Source organism: Bombus bifarius, unplaced genomic scaffold, assembly GCF_011952205.1.
Source record: "Bombus bifarius isolate JDL3187 unplaced genomic scaffold, Bbif_JDL3187 scf7180000008193, whole genome shotgun sequence".
Classification (NCBI taxonomy): Eukaryota; Metazoa; Arthropoda; class Insecta; order Hymenoptera; family Apidae; genus Bombus; species Bombus bifarius.
In genome coordinates, this window is record NW_022884501.1 from 1,355,544 (window position 1) to 1,375,761 (window position 20,218).

General features: G+C 33.9%; 2 protein-coding genes across 5 annotated transcripts; one reads left to right on the forward strand and one right to left on the reverse strand.

Moving 5' to 3' along the window:
• Positions 1-33: 33 nt before the first annotated feature.
• LOC117209720 (protein MTSS 2) lies at positions 34-8,264 on the forward strand. 4 transcript variants are annotated; one of them, XM_033452022.1, is made up of 13 exons: positions 34-654; positions 1,473-1,534; positions 1,742-1,815; positions 1,954-2,038; positions 2,119-2,210; positions 2,277-2,557; positions 2,643-2,942; positions 3,159-3,287; positions 3,509-3,578; positions 3,656-3,949; positions 4,019-4,158; positions 4,218-4,585; positions 4,676-8,264. In XM_033452022.1, the coding sequence occupies exons 1-13, from the start codon at positions 583-585 to the stop codon at positions 5,328-5,330; spliced, it is 2,622 nt and encodes an 873-aa protein (XP_033307913.1). In that variant the 5' UTR covers positions 34-582; the 3' UTR covers positions 5,331-8,264. The 4 variants fall into 4 exon arrangements, with proteins under 4 accessions (XP_033307913.1, XP_033307914.1, XP_033307915.1 ...); XM_033452021.1 differs by having other exon boundaries at positions 583-654; positions 3,422-3,578; XM_033452023.1 differs by lacking the exon at positions 3,159-3,287 and having other exon boundaries at positions 35-654; positions 3,422-3,578.
• On the reverse strand, positions 8,092-19,283 carry LOC117209718 (alpha-2-macroglobulin-like protein 1). The gene is made up of 25 exons (XM_033452014.1): positions 18,978-19,283; positions 18,319-18,479; positions 16,679-16,920; positions 16,455-16,571; positions 16,049-16,215; positions 15,822-15,930; positions 15,298-15,531; positions 14,960-15,202; positions 14,494-14,819; positions 14,045-14,403; positions 13,834-13,970; positions 13,636-13,759; positions 13,078-13,198; positions 12,692-12,920; positions 12,005-12,210; positions 11,473-11,822; positions 11,084-11,316; positions 10,773-11,024; positions 10,246-10,635; positions 9,890-10,121; positions 9,635-9,807; positions 9,244-9,558; positions 9,047-9,104; positions 8,750-8,971; positions 8,092-8,629 (listed from the first exon to the last, which is right to left on the reverse strand). The coding sequence occupies exons 1-25, from the start codon at positions 19,058-19,060 to the stop codon at positions 8,427-8,429; spliced, it is 5,286 nt and encodes a 1,761-aa protein (XP_033307905.1). The 5' UTR covers positions 19,061-19,283; the 3' UTR covers positions 8,092-8,426.
• Between the last annotated feature and the right edge of the window lie 935 nt (positions 19,284-20,218).

A 20,218-nucleotide genomic window follows, 5' to 3' on the forward strand; every position in this document is an offset into this window, starting at 1 on the left:
GTCGACACTCCGGAAGTGATTGTCTAAAGTCTAAGGGGTAGAGAGAGCCGTTACCCTGAGTAACGATTAGATATACCCCGAATCCTCAATTTGAAGTTGTGAAACGGGGTCGCCGTAGGGGGCACAGATATTCAGGTATTGCAACGAAAACAGAATCGACGCAGACGCGAGAGCGATAGCCATAGTTGCTCGTCAGAATGAGTGCGTTGTGTTGAGATACCCGTCCCCTAGTGTTTACAATTTTCTTTGGCAAAACTAATCGGTGTTATGATTGCACATTGTTGGAAAATATTTGTGAAAATAGCACAGTGATCATTCGATTTCCAAATTGTTTTATTCGAAATTATTCGTGATACAGATATATGAGAGGCACAGTGTAGGTAAATACACTCAGTTGTATTTCCCTGTGTTACTTCAAACTTGTGTCTTGTTACGAAAATGGCGAATCTTACAAATCGCCGATATTCTTACGGAAATTTTGTATATATCTATATGGATAACAAAAAGTAAAACTATTCTACGATTCTAATGTGGAAGAACTTTATCGGAGCCAAGTAAGGAAAAAATTTCGGATAGTCAAAGATGGATGCAACAATTGAGAGAGAGTGCAGTGCTTTGGGTGGCCTCTTTCAACAGATTATAACTGACATGAAGGTAAGTAACGTTAATGGTGTGTCAATATTCAATATTTATTTTGCTTGAGCGCGACCGCGTTTTTTCCTGTTCATTGTTTTTTGTACGCTTTTCTACCTTTGCACAAGTAACGATGCAGGCCAAGGCGCGTTGTCGATGCAACTGTTCTTAATACATATACATATTTCGTAAATATTATGAAATCAGTATGACCGAAGAGGCAACATATTCCTTTAGTTATTTTTTCTTATGGTACCTTTTAAAAATATGGTTCCATTGTCCTAATTCTGGAAACTACTCTTCGAAACCATTGAGATACTTTAATGCGATAAAACGAGGACGATAGCTAATTTACACTTGTTCTAGTTCTATAATACTGTTCCGAAATATTTTTTCATATTTCCAAGATAATAAATGTATATATTCTTTTTACTTGATGGAACTAATAAACAACGAATATAACGTCGAATAATATTTATAACAAAGTAAATTATGTAAAATAATCCTATTTAATAAATTTCATATATAAATTTTTTATAAAGTGTTATTTAATTTTATTAAACAGCCACAAAAATGCATGTAATATTGCAGCTATGTAACAATTCAATTTTCTTCTTCAGGTAGCTTCCTAGTTCATAAAATTATCTAATCAGAAAAGATAGGTAGGCGTATGTGATTGCATTACCCTATTAAATGTGTTGTATTTTTATGATAACATAAAAGTATCTACATCAAATGTAATAATATGTATTTGTACAATGTATAAAAATCGTATATATAAATTATTTATATATTTCTTATTTTGTAAATAAGAAAATGTTATAAAAATTTGTTTTTAGAATGGAGCACCATTATGGGAAGATTTAATTTCAAAAGCAACCAAATTACATTCTTGCCTAAGGTAATAATTATATTTTGATTACAGTTTAATATTTATTTTATTAGTAAACTTAAGATTTGACTTTTGTATTCAATAGTAATACTAATTATATTGTGCATAAAACATAAAAATAAAATTTACTGCAAGCTTGTATTTTAATTACAGATGTATTGTAAAATTTACTTTACAATAATATAATATCTCTAATTACATTAGATATTTTTTTAGGGCTGCTATTTTAGCTATTTCTGCATATCTTGAAACCTTTCAAAAAATTGCTGATGCTGCAACTAGTGCAAGAGGTGAATTATGTCTTATTTTCTATGTTTATTATAAACAATCATACATCAATATTTGTTTGTGTCATACTTTCTTTTTTAATTTTTTATGAAATACTTTTAAATGTTAGCTCTTAGTCCAATAAAATATTTGTAATTAAGGTGCAACAAAAGAAATTGGAACTGCTTTAACCCGGATATGTCTTAGACATAAAGCAGTAGAAACACGAATGAAATCATTTACTAGGTAAGTTTTCATTAAACATTAATAATTTTAAATATTTATTTGTTAAATAAGCATTTTTTATTTACATATTCTTTTATTAGTGCTATTATGGATTGCTTGGTGTTGCCTCTTCAAGAAAAATTAGAAGATTGGAAAAAATCTTTAATAAATTTAGATAAAGAACATGCTAAAGGTTAGTATATTTAATGATAACATATTTGGAAATGTTGAAATATACTTGAAATTCTGTTAATTTCAGAATATAAAAAAGCAAAAGCAGAATTAAGAAAGCGATCTACTGATACATTACGTTTGCAAAAGAAAAAAGCACGAAAAGGTCATCATTTACAAGGACAGACACAAGGGCATGGAACATTATCAGGTGATATTGAATTGAATCGAATGCTAGAATCTTCAGCTGCTGTTGTTCAAGAAAAACGGCTAAGTTTAGAAGAAACGGAAAGAAAAGCCGTTCGCGCGGCTTTACTCGAAGAAAGGGGCAGATATTGTCTTCTTGCCAGATTTTTGAAACCAGTACTTGTTAGTAACATCAATTATAATTACCGGGTAATTAATAATTTAATTTCAAATAACACTATTAATAACATGTAAAAAACAAACATAGGATGAAGAAATTGCAATGCTAATGGAACTGACACACTTGCAAGAGGTTTCTGATCAATTACAACGACATGCAGCCTCTCCACATCATTTACCTCCTGCATCAGAGCAAGTAATAACAGATATAAAAGGTTGCGATGTAACACAGTGGTCACTTGCTACGCCGCCCTCAAGTCCTTCTCTGTCACTTGGGTCAAGAAAAAGTTCAATGTGTTCAATTAGTTCTTTGACTAGTAGCAGCAGTGGCTCTTGTAAAAGTCATCCAAGTCCATCTGGACACCCTTGGCACAGATCACTTTCTCAGGTGAAAATTACGGTAGCATAAATAACGGATATTACATCTTTTTCGTTCTGCTTCGTTATTATACTAAGAATGTCAATCATTTGTGCATGGCATATTAGTTTCACTATTTATGCACTAGCCATATTTTAAGCAAGTAGTTGCTTATGGATCATAGCATGAATGCCACTTGGCATCGGCTTAGTGTGTATGTGGTAGTCGATGTTGTACTCGTTGTAGTCTGTCGGTGTCAGGCCCTCCAGCATCAATGGTATGATGACACTACGCCACTTGGTAAATGGTAGTTCCCGTGACTCTGGCTTCACTTCTCAGGACACGTTATACACACAACCAATCTCTGAACATCAGGTAAGGTTGTTAGACACTAGTTGCTTGCCAGCACTTCATATTTTTCCTTTTTATTTGCAATATTCAATAGAGCACTGCATCCTTTGAGGTGTATGTCTTTTTTATGTTTTTGAAGTTAAACTGTGTTGTCGTAGGTATCAAATGTGTCTTCTCAAACTAATCAAAATACTGGTTGTACTACAACAAGACCTGTAACTACTGCTACTTGGCCTGACTTGCAGGAAACATCAGTTCAGTATGATAGGCAAAATCAAAACACAATCAACGAACGACCGCACACGATTTCTTCTGGTAAGAAAATTATTAATTAAAATATATGATAAAGAATAACGTATAATTTACTTATAATATTACACTTATTCTTGTAGCTTATGAAAAAGGCCATCAAAGACCAGCACTCAGTGTCTACACATTCCAAGCTCCAGATAATAGTAGCTGTTGTCATAGTCAACCCGCTTCTCCAGTTTCTTCTTCCTCTTCATGTTCTTCCTCTAATCAACAAGCATCTAGAGTACAATTGCGTAGAAATAATGGTAGTCATCGCCCTCCTATACCAAACAGATGTTCCAGTTTAGAGCGACCAACAGTTCCAGTAAAAAATGAACCTCCTGGAAGTCCTAGAGGGAAACCTAAGTTACCACTTCCAGCACACTTAGCAAAAGGTCTCTATTAATCTTTATGAATTATGTTAATGTTTAGAAAATAACATATAATATTACGATATAATACAGAATTAGCAACTCATCAACTTCAACAACCAATGTATGTGAACATGCACGAATTAGCAAATTTAGCTGCAAGTCGCGCTCAAGAGATGCAGTTACCTTTACCACCACCTCCTGCTTCATTATCAGCACCAGGAACTGAAAAGGTAAGGCAACAACATTTGACATTTTGTAACTATAAGTGCTTAGCTAAATATATTTTTAGACTGAAATTACGGAAAAAGATGGTGGAAGTCAAACATCAGAATCTAGTATTGAATCTAGCAGTGGATATGGAAGTCAAACTACTATACCACATTCTCATTCACTTCATAATCCAACTGAAAATGCATGGAATGTACCTGGTGCTGTATCTACTTTAACGGTCCGTAGAGGATCGATGCAGCAAGTGAATAAACCTCCACCACCAACAAGACGAACGTCTACTATTATAACTGCTACATTCAATAATCCTTCAGCAGGTTCTAACGATGAACGCACTGATAATACTTGCGACGAAACTGAAAATCTTCCTCCCCCGCCAGCGTTTTTGTTAGAAGGTTCTTCACCTACAGCTAGTCCTACTCCTCAACGGTAGAATATAATTCTTTTCCATGTCTATTATGAAAGATTTCAATGGCACGTAAAACGCTAATGTAACGTAATATATATTCTATATCGCAGATCTATCTCAGTGTCGGAAACAGTAAGGACTCTTACAGAGTTACGTCATACACCTGCTAGTCCATCTCTTTTACGGAAAGCTACAGGACAAGCACAGTCGCATAACAATGCGTCTGCTACATTACCACATAATGCTGTGTTGCAAGTAACTCGATCATCTGTTGAACGTTCATGTGCAGCCATTCGTTCAGCTTCTCAAGAACGTAATTCAAATACTACACAAATAACTACTGTCAATACAGGTGTAAATATTCAAGGGCAAGGTCCGGGAGGGGTTGGCCAAAGTTTTATGGCGGTTCTCAGTGCTAAGCTCATTAACAGTACAGGTAATAATGCTACAAGTGGTAACAATACGAATAGTAGTCCCAAATCTACCAGAAAGCACTCCATTGAACAGCAGATAAGCAAAAATTCTAAAACACCATCTGGTTTTCTCGAGACTTTGAATGCTAAATTAGCGCAACAACAGCAAAACTTGCAAGGAAATAATACAACGAGTAGATCCGCAAGCGTAAGACGCATAATGGGTAATCGTGTACCCATTATGGATCCTTTACAAGTCAGGGATTCTCTCATGGATCAAATACGAAAAGGTACCTCTTTAAGGAAAACCAGTGGTCCCATTAACGATCGTTCAGCACCTAAAATTTATTGAGTATTATAATACGGATGTTCGTACAAGTTCCTTTGTTATTTCTGATGCATCTGATATTTGCGACCGTTGCAACAATCGCAACACGCATTATCAAGTCTGAACAATAACGTGTTTACATCGCCAAATAAAATTGCGCTTATTGCGCGTATATATGTACCTTTACGAACGTACATTTGGTAATTGATAATCAGTTAGACTGACTTCTTTGCATTTTGGTGCACTGACGTAAAATTCAAAGAGTAAAGCCAATTTTTTACCTGAATTCGTTAATATCGTGTTTAGTTTGATTAAAATTATGTAAGGAAGGCAAGCTCTATATTAAATCCATCTTTAATTTATATTTCACAATGCGTGTCATAATATATATAATATATACATATATATTAATTCAGTGCAAAGATAAAACGACGTGTCTTGTTTAATTAGAGAGCCCAATTTTATTATATCGTACGCGTACTTTATAATTTAAAATAATAAGATTTAAATAATATATTTATAAACTAAAGTAGTATATTTACATATTATTGCAACTTTAAGTTTTAACTTAAGTTGATGTTTGATACTAATGCCTGATGCTTGCCAGTACTATGGAAAACCTGACTGACTGAATCATATTTTAGTAGCAATTTAATACTTTATATTTTAATTTAAAGAAGAAATACAAAATCTGCATATATAATTTAATATAGAGCTCGTGTCTTAATGTATTATTATTTTACATGTAGTGATTAATTTTACCTGTATTGTCTGTCTTTCATTTTCCTGTATGAAGCGCACAAACACAATTGTCATTTTTATTTCAGACTATTTTTATTTTCTACTCAGTATCGTGTTCCATGCGAGCACAGGTTCTAATAGTAGCATTTGTCAACCAATATAATACTGTTTGGTATGACAAAATTGAACGTAAATGTATGTGAGTATTACTGCCCAGGTAGAACTTAATTTTAGAATTAGTTTTTATATTGGCCCGATTCCATCGAGATTTATATCTTTAATATTTATTCAATATCGATATACAATAATATTGTATTTTCCAGACTACAGTATTACTGCATTATTTTTGTTGTTTGAACAATTCGTAAGTTAATTTTACCACACCTTGAAAGTTTTTGTATTAACTTAGAGTAGATTTCTTTAGATTATACCAATTGTCTTTTACACATACTGCCTTCTTGCTAGAGAAGTGACACTTTTAAAAAATCCTTAATTTCGATATGTTTGTAAAAATTTCCCAACTTTTTTTTTAATAGTAAACGATATATATGAATAATATTTTATAAAAAATTTTAGAAATCTAAAGATTATTAGTTAAATTACAACAAAATTATTAAATTGGTAAATAATTACTAAATTGTTCAATAATTAGTAATCTTCTATTTCAAGGGTTCTATTTTATTTTTATTAACTGTGGTTCACTTTTCTAGCAAACTAATGATAACCACTTAGTCCTAGTTTTAAAACGTATATCCATATTTCGGAATACCATGGATTTGTATTTAGAATACTTCGCGATTGCAATGTCTGTCTCTTGCATATTGATTCTACATATCCGAATTTTTGTATCACTGTGTTTTTTGACATTAGGGTAAATATTGTATAATACTGTTTTATAATATCGATATCTACGAAGTTAGGAGAGCTGTTGAGATATGTGCATTTACTATTTACTCGAGCATTTACTGCCAACGTGTTCGACCAATATTCTCATAAATATTGAGTCAACATTTCGTCACAGTACTTGTGTTCTGCCTGGGCAATGCTGTTCCAATATCGATAAATATTAAAAGTAAACGTATATATGTATATCAGATCGGCGAGAAAATGACTAGTGCGTTAATACATCATTTTTGGTGAATGTATACCTTTGCGCATATTTAACTAATTGATGAAAATTATGATCCCAGTGTAACAAAGTATTATTAATCGTATTCGTCTCGTTTTTTCTTAAGTGACCATTTGCGAATAGGATTCTATAATATCTACTACATGTACCGTGTTGTTTATTCGTACGGATAAACGGTGATGTACTAACTACAAGCAAAAAATATCTATTGAATAGAGTATAATTGAAATCTTTGGAAACGACGCCGACTGAACTGAAAACGCTACTGCCAATTTATAGACATTCAAAAATCGTTCCTTTCATTCCTGATGCAGGTGTTAGGTTTTGCATTTTACTTTAGTGAAGCGTCGCTACGGTTAGTTTCTCTAGCGAACAGTGCAAATAGTCTTATTTATTTCGAGCAAGCATTTTACCGTTTACAAATGTGGATAAATAGCGAACACATTTCCAGTGATAATGCGATTTGGTATTTAATGCTGAAGTCGAACATAGGAAATTACATAAATAACAATAAAAAAAGAAGGACGAAGAAAGAAAGAAAGAGAAGAAAGATCGATAGCTTTATAACAAATATTCTCTGTAGCTGTGCAAAAAGATAGAAAGAGAAAATGTTTCAATTCCATCAGCATTAAATGACAAACACTTAGTATGATAAATAAAAAGAGCCGTAATAATAAAATAGATAACCGTAAAATCTGCTGTAATAAAATAATATTTAATGTAGTAAAAAGTTCGAGAGGTGATTGTTAATTTGTAATAATTATTTCAGTAGCAGATCAGATACAAAGAATAAATAAATAAAAGTATAACAAACAAAAAACCGATATTCGCTTTTTTGCGTGTTCACTTGTCAATATACATATATATACATATACATATATATAAAATTACGAAGGAATAAATTAATCAATTTACTATATTGAAAACTTTATTCACAATATATATAAAAAAAGAGGAACTTTCCATTCCCTGATACATATATAACTAATTGCGACGATGATGTTCGTTTATGTTTTCACGTGGACTATAGCTTATCCTATGATTACTTACATATTATGTAACTGATATATTTGTAGATAAAAAAAAAACAGAAAATGAAAAGAGTAAAGATTCATGTATATACCCTGCGCGAAATTAGTTCAGTTGAAAAAGAAAACAGAACATACAGTGTTATATCCTTGTAATCGAAATTTACACAATCGGTTTCAAACATTTTGCGCATTAAACACATTAAGATAGGTATACTAAATCTAACCGTAAACCGAGGGATCTTCGTACGTGCATTGAATGTTCTCTTCATTGAAACAAGAGGCTCGTGCCTCGGCCAATTTGCAAGGCATACCGCTTACCATTGGTAAACCATATATATGAAACGAATCGTTCAGTGTTTGCTTCTGATCCCCGGATGCAAGAAAGTCGTTATCCTTGTTTATGATTAATGCAAAACTTCCAGCTGCAAGAAAATATTTTTTTATACTAAATATACATTGTAAAACGGTGTACGTGTTATGTGTATCGAGGTATGGTGGTTTAACTTATCAATGTGTACCCCGTCTCTTAGTACGTTACGTACGGTTATCTAACTGTAAACAGGAACAATTTGGGCTTAAAGTGAACTCGACCGTGGCACGAAGACGTTGAACTTCTCGGGATGAATGCAAGTCTAGCAGCAATCTCACTTTGCGAAGTCGTCTGATTGCTACTTTAACCGCGCTACTTGCCGAACAATAAACATCGCTAATGTTTGACGGTAACTCCATACATACGGGACATGATTGGTTTACTCCCGTTGGCACTAAAGTAACATGTAACGTGAGAAACGATAATTGTACGTGTAACTGTTGTAGATTGTAAAATACATTTTACTTACACGGAATATTCGTCTCGGCGATTGTTGTAGTGTTCTTTATTTCAATGTCTGGCTCCACCTGTAAGAAATTGTCTCTATCGATAGTTCGACGAATCTTTTTATTTTCTTCGATTTTTCGTTGTTTGACAAATTTTATTTGACTAATTATTCGCAAGTCGTTTGGAACGATTAAAAAAGTTTGAAATGTATATAAATACCTGTACAGGTTCTTCATTCTCTATTTGTATAGTTGATACAGTTTGGTCTTCCGTTGTAAATGTCGGTGTTAAATCAGGTGATCCATTGGTAGTGATAGCCATTTCTGTTTTATCATAGGCATCCGGTTTCATATAAACTGGAATTGGTCCCTCTATTCCATCTGGCACTGCTAGTTCATGATTGACGACGAAGAAAGAGGAATTCACCGGACTGGTATTAAATTCTTTGTATTGCTTCATAGTAGATAGTTGATTTGGCGTTGTTTGTTCATCGACTGGTTCCGCGCTGCTACAAATTGAAGCGATTGTGTAATTCTGAAAGCATTTATTCTATCAATCGTTACATCTTTTTTTTTCTAATTAAAATTGAATAGAAATCGTCTGGACTTACAGTGGATACGGTAAGCTCTTGCTGATAGTAATCGTAAAGCCTCACGTTTGCTGGCTTAAGATGATCGACAAAATACTCCTGTATTATTCTAAACGAGACGCAAGTATTTTGTCCAGTTAATTTATCAAAATAAATCGTCATAGTATCTTGGTCTTCCTCGAATCGTTTAACTTCTGCAATTTATGAATAGATTTCAATTAATATCGTATTATTATCCGTTAATTCAATTTGTAATAGGAAAGAGAGTGAATTTACTTGAAGATGGATCTAATAACAAGTGAAGACTCGCTCGATCAGGCACGTAACCACTTATCATTCCAATTTCTAGCAAAGCCATGTTACTTTCCTCATCTGCCAGCTTATATCGAGCACAGATTGTAATTTCTTGTAACGAGCATTCGTTTCCATGACTAACGGAACGGGCTCTCACCGAAAGATCAAAAGCATCTGAACCGGTACTATGCGGGACATTGTATTTAAGATTGCTCTAAAATTGAAACGCAATGTTTATATAATTTGCAACGAAAAAGAAATTGCAAGTAAATAATTATATACAGAGTTCGTAGCAAAGTTCCTGTATTCTTGAATAAAGATAAAGACATTTATTTTACCTGTACTAAAACACATCCTTTGCCTTGAGCAAAGATTTCTACGATAGTTGGTAAAACAGATAAACGAATTTGCTTAAGAACCATACGATTTTCGTTATGCAATTTGTAGACATAATCCACTTCCTTAGCAGTGACAAGAACAGACAAATCGATATTTCTATGTTGTACAGTCATAGCATATTTCGTAAGAGCCTCCAGTCCAACAACCGTGTCTTGAGTGGACGTAAATCCACCTTCGGCGTTTCTTTGCTTTGATATCCAGCGAACGGCTTTCAAGGCTTCAATCAAATGTCCATCACCTAATTTCAGTAAGGTAAGAATGACATATGCAGTCATTTCGATGCTTAGACCGATTGAAGGCTTAGTTTTATCCTCCCACCAAACTAGATTCTATAACGTAAAAAGATCAAGTATTAAGAATAATAAAATCGTAATTATAGATATATTTTAACTAAGTATCAAATAGAAAAGAAAAAAGTTTAGAAATAAGATATATTTCCTGATCGATTATATATGTTCATTCTCACTTTGTAGCGTGTAGCGAGATTCATCAAAGATGTCATGCTGGAATTGGCCTTTGGATCTCCCAATAATGCTAACGCGTATGTAGTGAGAACCGTAGTGTGTAGATTATTGTGACCACTAGCTGTTCCCTTTTCCAAACAACTCTGGGCATTATTAACAACAGACGATGACAAAGGAACACCAGATTCGAGCAAAGAAATTAGGATGTATGCTGTTATTCCTGATGACAAGCCATCGTATTCTTCAAGGCCGCCCTAAAGTAAAACTTGTTGCAATTTATTGAGACATTCGAACAGTTGAAAATTTGGCGAACCTTCATCTGTTTGTGAAAGACAGTGCCTATTACGGGGAAACAACCATTTTCCAATTGTTGCGATGTGATCCAGCTAACAGATAGCTTAAGATCCTGTTCGTCGATATGAATCAAGGTTGCAGCCTGAGCAAATGATTTTAATACGAATGCAGTCAGCCATATAGAGCTTTCACTACTTCCAAACGCAGAATAAGAACCATCCACATGTCTGTACGTTAGCTCTCTCTGGTATCCTAAGTTCAATATGTAATAAAAACGGTTAATACTGCCTTAACTGATCAATAAAAAATGGAAGGTTTTTTTTCAATTTTATAAAACAAATTTCAATCAAGTACATTAATCGTTCTTGCTAAAAAATATTCCTCTTTCTTAAAAATATGTAACGATACCTTTTTCCATATTCCTAATCGCTTTCGTACGAAGTTCGGGATTATCGATTCCGATCACATCCAGATATTTAATCACGTGAATATTTGGAACAAACAGTACCATATTTTGTTCACCGCAACCTTTTGGTAATTGTACAAGTTTATCTAAATTTTCGAGTGCCGGACCTAAGATGTCTCCTATCAAATTTAAATACGCTCTCCCACTATCCGGCACCGCATCTTCAGGCAATGTCAATTCCCACATGAACGCGGAATCATCGCTGAAATCCATCGGGCAAATCAACGTAGATTTCGTTTCTTCCATGGGGAAACCTTCGGGTAGAATTAGAATCGGTTTCATGATTACGTCCCTTAAACATGAATAGATCAGGCATTACGTTCCTTAAATATGAATAGATTAGTTATTTGTTTATTATTAATTTCTATTTCTTATCTTTGTATCGTTAAAATTTATTCTTACTTCCTATTAGGAAGTTTCTTTTTTTTTTTTTTACTATTTGACAGTACGAGCTATTTATTTATTCTTAATTACCGCGTAAATACCACAGTCTCTGGTCCGCATGGTTCAGGAAAATCAGTGTCTATGAAAGCGGCAACTGTTACGTTAACTTCTCCGATTACTCGTGGTTTCAAAATGTACTGATAGACAATACTGTCTCGTGGTTTTACACAGAACGAGGCGATAGAATTCGACGAATGCAAATCAATTCCTTCTACTTCTTCCATTTTAATTTTTACCTGTATATTAATAAATGAAACAAATTATTAAATACATGGATTTTGGAGTTGGGAAAATTATTTGAAATAAAATGCAATTTCGGTAGACGGTATACGCCTAAAACCAATCTATTAGAAAGTATATTTAAAAATATGAAATTTCATGCATAAGAGAATTCATATCTTTTAGTACTTAAGAATTTATTTGTTATAACAGTGGCAGATTCAAAGTGAGTGCAGTAGTGAGGGCAGTAGCGCGGTCGCCTGTCCTCTCCTCAAGATTAATAAAATATAAAAATATTATGTCACAGTTTGAAAAACTAGTTAGATATGGTACAAGATAGAAACATTAAAATAAAAATTACAAGCAAATTTATATCTTGTAAAATAAGGTTCAAAAATGTACTTATATATGTACTTTTACACCTTTTGTTACTTCTTCCTCAGAAAGGCTTCTGGATCCGCCACTGTGTTATAGACGAACTTACAACGATGCACTTACAGGTAAACTGTGATGCATGTAATTGAAAAGGGACACTTTGAAACGCATTATTTCTCCACGTTTTATGCTGTACGGTAAACTATAATCCAGGAAGAACAATTGGAATGCTGTTATAGTGGTCGGAGGGGCTATTCCAAGACCGTGAACCGGCGAAATACATGTTGTATATCCAACCCAATCGGTGATGGTGTGCGGAAGTGTACGTTCTATCGTTACTTTGCCCTCTTTCCTATGAAAAATAATTAAATATATAGTTATAATAATAAATCTGATCGAATCTTGATCGTGATCAACAAGTAACGTATTTATCACAAGAAGACATATAAGAAGGATTGTTAGCACTCTCGAAATATTCAGTACGCTCTTAAAATGTATTTCAATCATACCCAGTAGGCACCAATTCCCACAACCACGTTTCAGGAAAATATGATCTAAGTGTAGCCGTCTGAGCCGGATTTTGGTCAACATATTCTACTCCTGGGTCCATGGCCGCAGCAGCAACAGCATCTGTTATTGGACAAGTTAAAAATTTCAATGTTTTTATACTTAGTCGCTTTCTTCCATAAAGAAGTTTTGCAAGCATGGAGCGTGAAGCTTTGAATTTAAAATCCACTAGTTTTGCGAATGCATAGGTCGCAATTGTTTTCTTCGCAATCGTCAGCTTGGACGAACGATCGAAGAACGTCTTTCGTTTATTCTAGTTCTGTAAATATACATATATGTATATCTCATCGATTCGTACAAACTTACACCCGATTTCTTTTCTTTTATTTGCACATGCATTACACATGCCAAGTAAATGGAATTTTTTAAAAACAGAAAATGACCTACGATATCTTTATGTTCGTAAAAAACTGAAGGGAAACGATGGCATTGCGTACCTTTCGTACTTTGTTACACGAGATTAAATTCGTTAGTAATAAGAAAGATTAGCAAAAACTCGCCAGAATGGAAGGACTTGAAAGAAGACACATGGGAGGCAAGAAACATGTCTGTGTGTTCCATGTACATCCACGGGCATGGTCGTGTTTGTAATACGAGATCGCTCATTACAATCACTCCAAAGTCCTATGAAAATCAAGATCGAATCGTTTAGAGTGTCTAGAGGTTAAAGGGATGAACGCATACGCAAAAAATCTTACGACAAAAGCTTGTACAGCGTCCACATAGTTAACCCTTTTGTTGTATATTACGTTGTATTTCGTGTTTCTCCTTTTTCGCAATTCGGTAAATCCTGGAAAATGATTGATCTCTTCGTTCGTTCCTTCTGATGCCATTGCTGTACGATTCAAATTTAATATTACAAATTACGTCAATAATTATATCAAAGTTATAAATAATTCAAGGACGTACATTTGCAATGAATTGCCGATAGAAAATGTGGCTCTGGAGTTGGATGAAATCTTCTCAACTGGTCGAACGTTTGAGTGGCACTGATCAGATTGGATTTCGATTTACCCAAAAATAGGGTCGATTTATCTACTGCAGAGATTCCACAAAGCGATCCAGGAGCAGCTTCCACGTGATACTGAGTCGCCGATCCTGGTGTTTGAACATCAGTATGCCATGCGGTTTTTACTTTGTTCTCAAAACAGTGGCCAACTTCTATTGTGTAAGTTGTTGCGACAATTTCACCATCTGATCGTACGTAATAAAGTAGCAATTCCGAAACTGGAGCCATGCTTGGCGTTACTTTAACGCTTAATGGGAATCTAAAAAATATATATTTTTTAGCTGAGAGCTAACGAATTATCGATGACACAATTTAGAAATCGTAGTATAAAAATATTAGAAAAATTTACCTGTGTACTATAGCTTCCTGCTCCGTTTTGTTAGCAAAAGATTCAATAGAACCCAATAAATTGTGAAATTCAAAATAATTCAACACCGTATCCCGATTAGGTTTGTGCTTTACGTGTCCATATATTAAAATACCTCCCTTGGAATTGATCGAATAATGGAAAGAAATGGATTCACTCATGTTAGGGGGTGTCGTATACATAACGTTAAAGGAATACTTTTCGCCACACGTGATCGGTTGATTTCCCCGAGCTACCGTTAAGTAACTATCGGACGGAGAATACCAAGGATTTACGGTGGTAGATGCTGATGGTTGATTCATGAAAACCTGAAATAAATTGTATATGAGACCAACATTTATGAGAAATTAAAATCTGAATGTTTATAAACATAAAATGTTATTAGGATTGATAAGTCTCTAACGATAGTTAGTAGCAATATTAATAAGTTACTATCAATGTTACTTACTTTCCAACGTTGGTCTGGTGGATAATAGGTTGTCGGATAATCAACGGCGGTGGCGACAAAGCTTAACAAAACGATATTTTTATGTTGCGGTGGTACGACAAAATCGACGAAACCATCAGGCGATGACATAAAATCACGACATTCTACAACATCTTTGTCCCATTCGATTTTTCCACGTACTTTTAGGCAAATTTGAATTTTTTCGTTCGGAGCGGGCGTGTCGTCGTGTCGCAAAACTCGTAACTATCATAAAAAGATACGATTTAAATAAGGTAATTATTACCACTGACAGATTAAAAATTATATTCGAGTAACATAAGCATGAGATAAAAATTCACTTTTCCATGATAAGGTAAACCGAACTTGAAGTATTTAGGTGTATAATTCTCGTATTCTAATTTCAGTGCTTCGTGCATCACCACGGTTCTACTAATCGTAGTTTCTACTACACCAGTCCCGGCTTCTGTGAATTCGGCTATGAGAACGATATTGTTCGGATCCATTTTCCAATGCGCCAATCCAAGAACCGTTCCAGAAAGAACAAATTCGGTGCAACCATCCGGTTTATCGAGCTAAAATATTTATTTCGTCTTTGATATACCTTTCCACTTCGATAATCAAAATGAATACGATAGAAGAAAAATGTATGGCCCGTTTGATGCAAAAGTGGTATAGGTCGATCTTTTGCCTGTTTGGTTTAGCTGCAAATCTCGAGAACAAGTATATATTCGTTAGTTTCTTGGTGGATGGCGGAATAAGCAACGATCTTCCTTATGGAACTCTTACTCTATTCCTCGTTATTCGGTAACCAGCATTTTTTTACTTACACCACTTTTGCATTAAACGGCTCGTGTATACGTACTTCCGTTTCGTAACGTATTGCCGGAAGATTGGGCAATCTTCTCCAACTTGGCGTTTGCGGAGTTAACTTCAGCAATAGATTACCTTTCACAGGTTTACCGTAACTATATCTGTAATGTTAATCATTATTTAATCTTAATGTATAATACGATTTACGCATTAATGTAATAGCTTAGCAACGTTGTTCATAATATTTGAAATTTTATGGTAAAGATACGATAACGATACTTGACACAGATGTTCCAAGTCACGTTCTCCACATCCGCAAGAATATATTGTGGTGAATTGATGGTTATTTGAAATTTTGGCAGAACGTATTTCTCTACTTCAAATCGAGTAGTGTGAATCAACTTAGAATACTCTCTTTCTTTCATTACTTTTATGTTCCACGTTCCCTGTTACATAAATTACACGTAGGGTTTATATAAAATTATTTAAGCATAGAGAAAACCATCATATTCTTATTTTTCTTATCTAACAAAATAGCAACTTGTCTTTAGTCTTTGAAACAATTATTTTCTCGTTTAGTCGATTTGTTCTTTCTATCTTTTGATTCGAAGTATTCGGTTCTTTCTAACTTTCTCTTTAACTTGATCGCATTTAATTATTTTCTCCATAGACGTTTCGATTTTACCAAGGTTGGTTCCGGAGACAAAGGAAACGTCAACTGAGCCATCCCGTTCTCCGTGCTTATGTTCGTCCATTGCGCTACTCTCACTAACGATGGACTTTCGATCCATACTTCTGGAATCTGCGAGCAACGAAAATTTCGAAACATATTCAAAGTAACGACGAAACGATAACTTCAGGCAAGCAATAGAAATCTAATGAAAAATTTGGAACGAAGTAATTTCTCACCGATTTTTGCGACGGTTTTAAATCATGCATAAGCATAAGAATTCTGATTTTAACGTCTTGACCGGGCTTGTAGGTCGGTTTATCGGTTTCTACGAAGGTGATCAAAGAATCATCCTCGATCTCTACGGTTGATTCCGATACCACGACGTAATCGGGATACTTGTCGAATTTGATTTTTAATCGGAGCCTTGCGGTTCTGGAAGCAGTCTGCGGTACTGTTAAGTGCAGGCATGTTTCTGTACCTGAAAAAGGGAAATTCGTAGATAACATCAGGAAAGAAAGTTTTGGGATTGAACTGGTGCTTACAATTTATAATATTAAGTTTGAAAATGTAATATATGATTATTTGCCATGTTAGCTTGCAACATCGAAGCAATCGTCTTCGTCTGACATAAATGCATTCGCGCAAAAGGACATCCTTAATCGTTAAATTGCTATACCAAGAAAGGCTGCAAACAATTAGCTGCTTAATTACACGTCGATTTAGATAATCGTTGTTCCTACAGTTGCCCATACGAGCTTTAAAAAACATTTGATACTAAAGTTTTCTCAATAATAATAGGATTAAATTTGTTCATCCCGTATATAATAATATAAATGGGTTTCTCATGTATATATTCTAGCGATTGCTTATTTCCTCTCCAGAGAGGGAGTCGGCCAATTCAGTCCCCCCGCAGGAAGCGACAATTTCAATTTACGATTTGTTTAAAGAGTCCGATATGAGATGAAAACACCTACAGAGATAAGGGAGAAAATGAAAACCAAGAGGATAGGAAAAGAATTTCTTGAAAGTCGAAACTTTGATTATTTTGTAGTTTCTACGTCATTTTTCGCGTAGCTAGACAATTGTAAATTAACTACAAAATAACGAGTTATTCGAAATATTCTTTTATACCGTAAAACGTTGTTCCAAATATCATCTTTCCCCTTAAGCAGTAAAAGCGTAGAATTTGGAACGATCTTTATTAGTAAAATCTTTATCTTCTATGTTACTGTACACCTAAGCACTCTTACATCTTGATAGTTTTGTGCTTACTCGTTATCGCAACAAAGATTACGTAAAATTAAGTAAAATTCATTAATAGTAATTTTAATTGAAGAATTGCGTGTTTAACGTTTAAAATCAAAATCAGTAATAATTTAACGCAATGGTATTTCTATATTAACAACTCATCAACATTTCGTTAAATTAATAAATAATATAAATTCGTATAAATTAATATAAATTGAGATACATCTTGCAAATTTCATATATAGTTTATGCATGCCATTGACGGAGGTCGCTTATCGAAATGATACCGATGATCTTGAGTACATACATAATATGTATAACGTACATACACAATGTGATGTCAAAGGTCTAGATTGGATCTCAAAGAACTGTGAATCTATTCTCGCAGTACAATAAAGACGAGTATATACAAATTACAAACATCTATCAAGACAACTAACGATGTAACGCGTGAATAATCTTTTAATAATTATTAATTTAAAACTTGAAAAATTGAACTTTGTTTCTTCGTATGACAAGAATTTTTTAAGTAACTAATAATGGCGCGCACGTAATTCTTTGAAGATTATCGTTACTCTTGCAATATTCTTTGGTTTGCAGTTCTTCGTTCAATTACAAGTGTATTTACCTGTTTTTACAACGGCGCTAGTACGAGCCAATACTTGATTTTCTATCGTGGGCACTAGCTCGAGAAGAACATGAGCCGGTAGTTCCAAATTGTGTAAAGACAAACAGCCGCTTTCGGTTTCGCCGGCTAATAATCTTTTCGGTGCCATAAACACATATCCCCTAAAAACAAAATAGAGCTAGCACAAATGCAAAATAATATGCTACGAACTTTATTTTTCGTCTTGTTCTGCAACCCCTGCAGTGCATACGTATGTTTAACGACGTAATATTACGATCAAATTTATATACGTTAAAGATTATCGGCATACCACTGTATATTACCAAATATCGTAACTAAGTAAGAAAGTTGATATCTTTTTAGAAATCAAGCTTGGAGATTCTATCAAACAATCGCACAGTTTTTCTTCTGAATATTATATATTAAATATTTTTTTCATTTATACTTTATTTATATTCTATCTATCATCTTCTTATCTTTCTTCTATATATTATCTAGTCTTTACGAAAATTATACGCGCAATTAGTTAGTACTTGAAGACGGCATATTCTTCTCGTAAAGTTATCGACGTCTAACGCGTCCACTAAGACATTGTCGCGATCGATAATCTGATCGTTATCTTGAATTTGAATTCATAGAATTTAATCGGCTACAATTACCGATTTGGAGTCGACGTAGTTTCGCAGTAGCGTGAAATTCCCACAGAATAAACAAACAGCACCAAAAACACCAATTTACCCATCGTACGTATCTCGTATAGTCACACTGTTTCTAACATTTAGTTTCGACAAACTATATTCGCGAACATGCTTAACGCTTATTCAAGACCTAGCGCTTGTTCGCCCATTAAATGGCAAGTATCGTTTCCTGTACGATAAAGACGCAAAGAACGTTTAACAATGCGTTAATATATGTACGTAGCTCTGCGCTGTACGCAGACTGAAAGCACGATATTCGTTCGGTCCCTCTTATTAACCCCCTGAATCTGTAAGGAGAAGGGTTAAGCGTTTCGCTAATACCGAATAGAACACGTACGACGTACGTTCAATTTTCTTCTATGTCACTTATCAAGCTTTAACGTACGATGAAACATGAAATTGTTGATAGAGGTAAGGAGTATTACAATAAAAGAATTTTCTGTACATTTCAGAAAATTTATAATTTGGTGTTTGATCTAACAAAATTATAAGATATCTACGATAAAGAACGAAGTATAATCATTTTTTGTACTAATTTGAATAATTATAAAATTATTGAAATATACTTAATAAAGAACTGTAATAACTTTGTCACAAGTAATATTATATTTCGTAGGACATTCTTCTTGTTTAATTACTGATAATTAAATTATATAGCTGAGAAGTATATGCGGACGAGTTCGTCTAAACTCTGTTTCTTGCGATTCATATTTCTTAATCCAATATTCTTAATTCAACGTTAATAATGTTGCAATGATTTAATGTTTACATCATGCATTGCATATCTTCTTCTCAATAACTCTACGTTATCGTAAAAGTTATCAAGGTTTATTATGGATTTTCATTCAACTTATTTAATCATACAAAATCAGAGAGGAAATTTCAGAGGGTGTATCTCTATACAGAGTGTATATCGCAACTGATAAAAGTATAGGGTCTAAACGATTCGTCTGAAAGATGCTTTAACTTTAATTTCATACAATCTATCGTATAAAAGACAAAGAAACGCAGAACCAATTTATGTTTCCCTTGTCTTTCGTATGAAAAGTTTTGTTAACTTGTGGTTAAAATATCTTTTAAGTTAATCGCTTCTGTATACAAGCACCACAGTATGTTTTTATAGAGGATAAAGAACGCATCGATCGATGTAGAAAAAATATATAATTTAATAAAGAAATAGAAGTAACCTTGAAATCTTTAAA

Coding starts and splice junctions, on each gene's coding strand:
- LOC117209720 (XM_033452021.1), top strand. CDS start 583: ATGGATGCAACAATTGAGAGAGAGTGCAGTGCTTTGGGTGGCCTCTTT. Junction 3,288..3,421: donor AACCAATCTCTGAACATCAG/GTAAGGTTGTTA, acceptor GTGTTGTCGTAG/GTATCAAATGTGTCTTCTCA. Junction 4,586..4,675: donor GCTAGTCCTACTCCTCAACG/GTAGAATATAAT, acceptor TCTATATCGCAG/ATCTATCTCAGTGTCGGAAA.
- LOC117209718 (XM_033452014.1), bottom strand. CDS start 19,060: ATGGGTAAATTGGTGTTTTTGGTGCTGTTTGTTTATTCTGTGGGAATT. Junction 9,105..9,243: donor AGAATGAAGAACCTGTACAG/GTATTTATATAC, acceptor AATTTCTTACAG/GTGGAGCCAGACATTGAAAT. Junction 8,972..9,046: donor CGCCGAGACGAATATTCCGT/GTAAGTAAAATG, acceptor ATGTTACTTTAG/TGCCAACGGGAGTAAACCAA.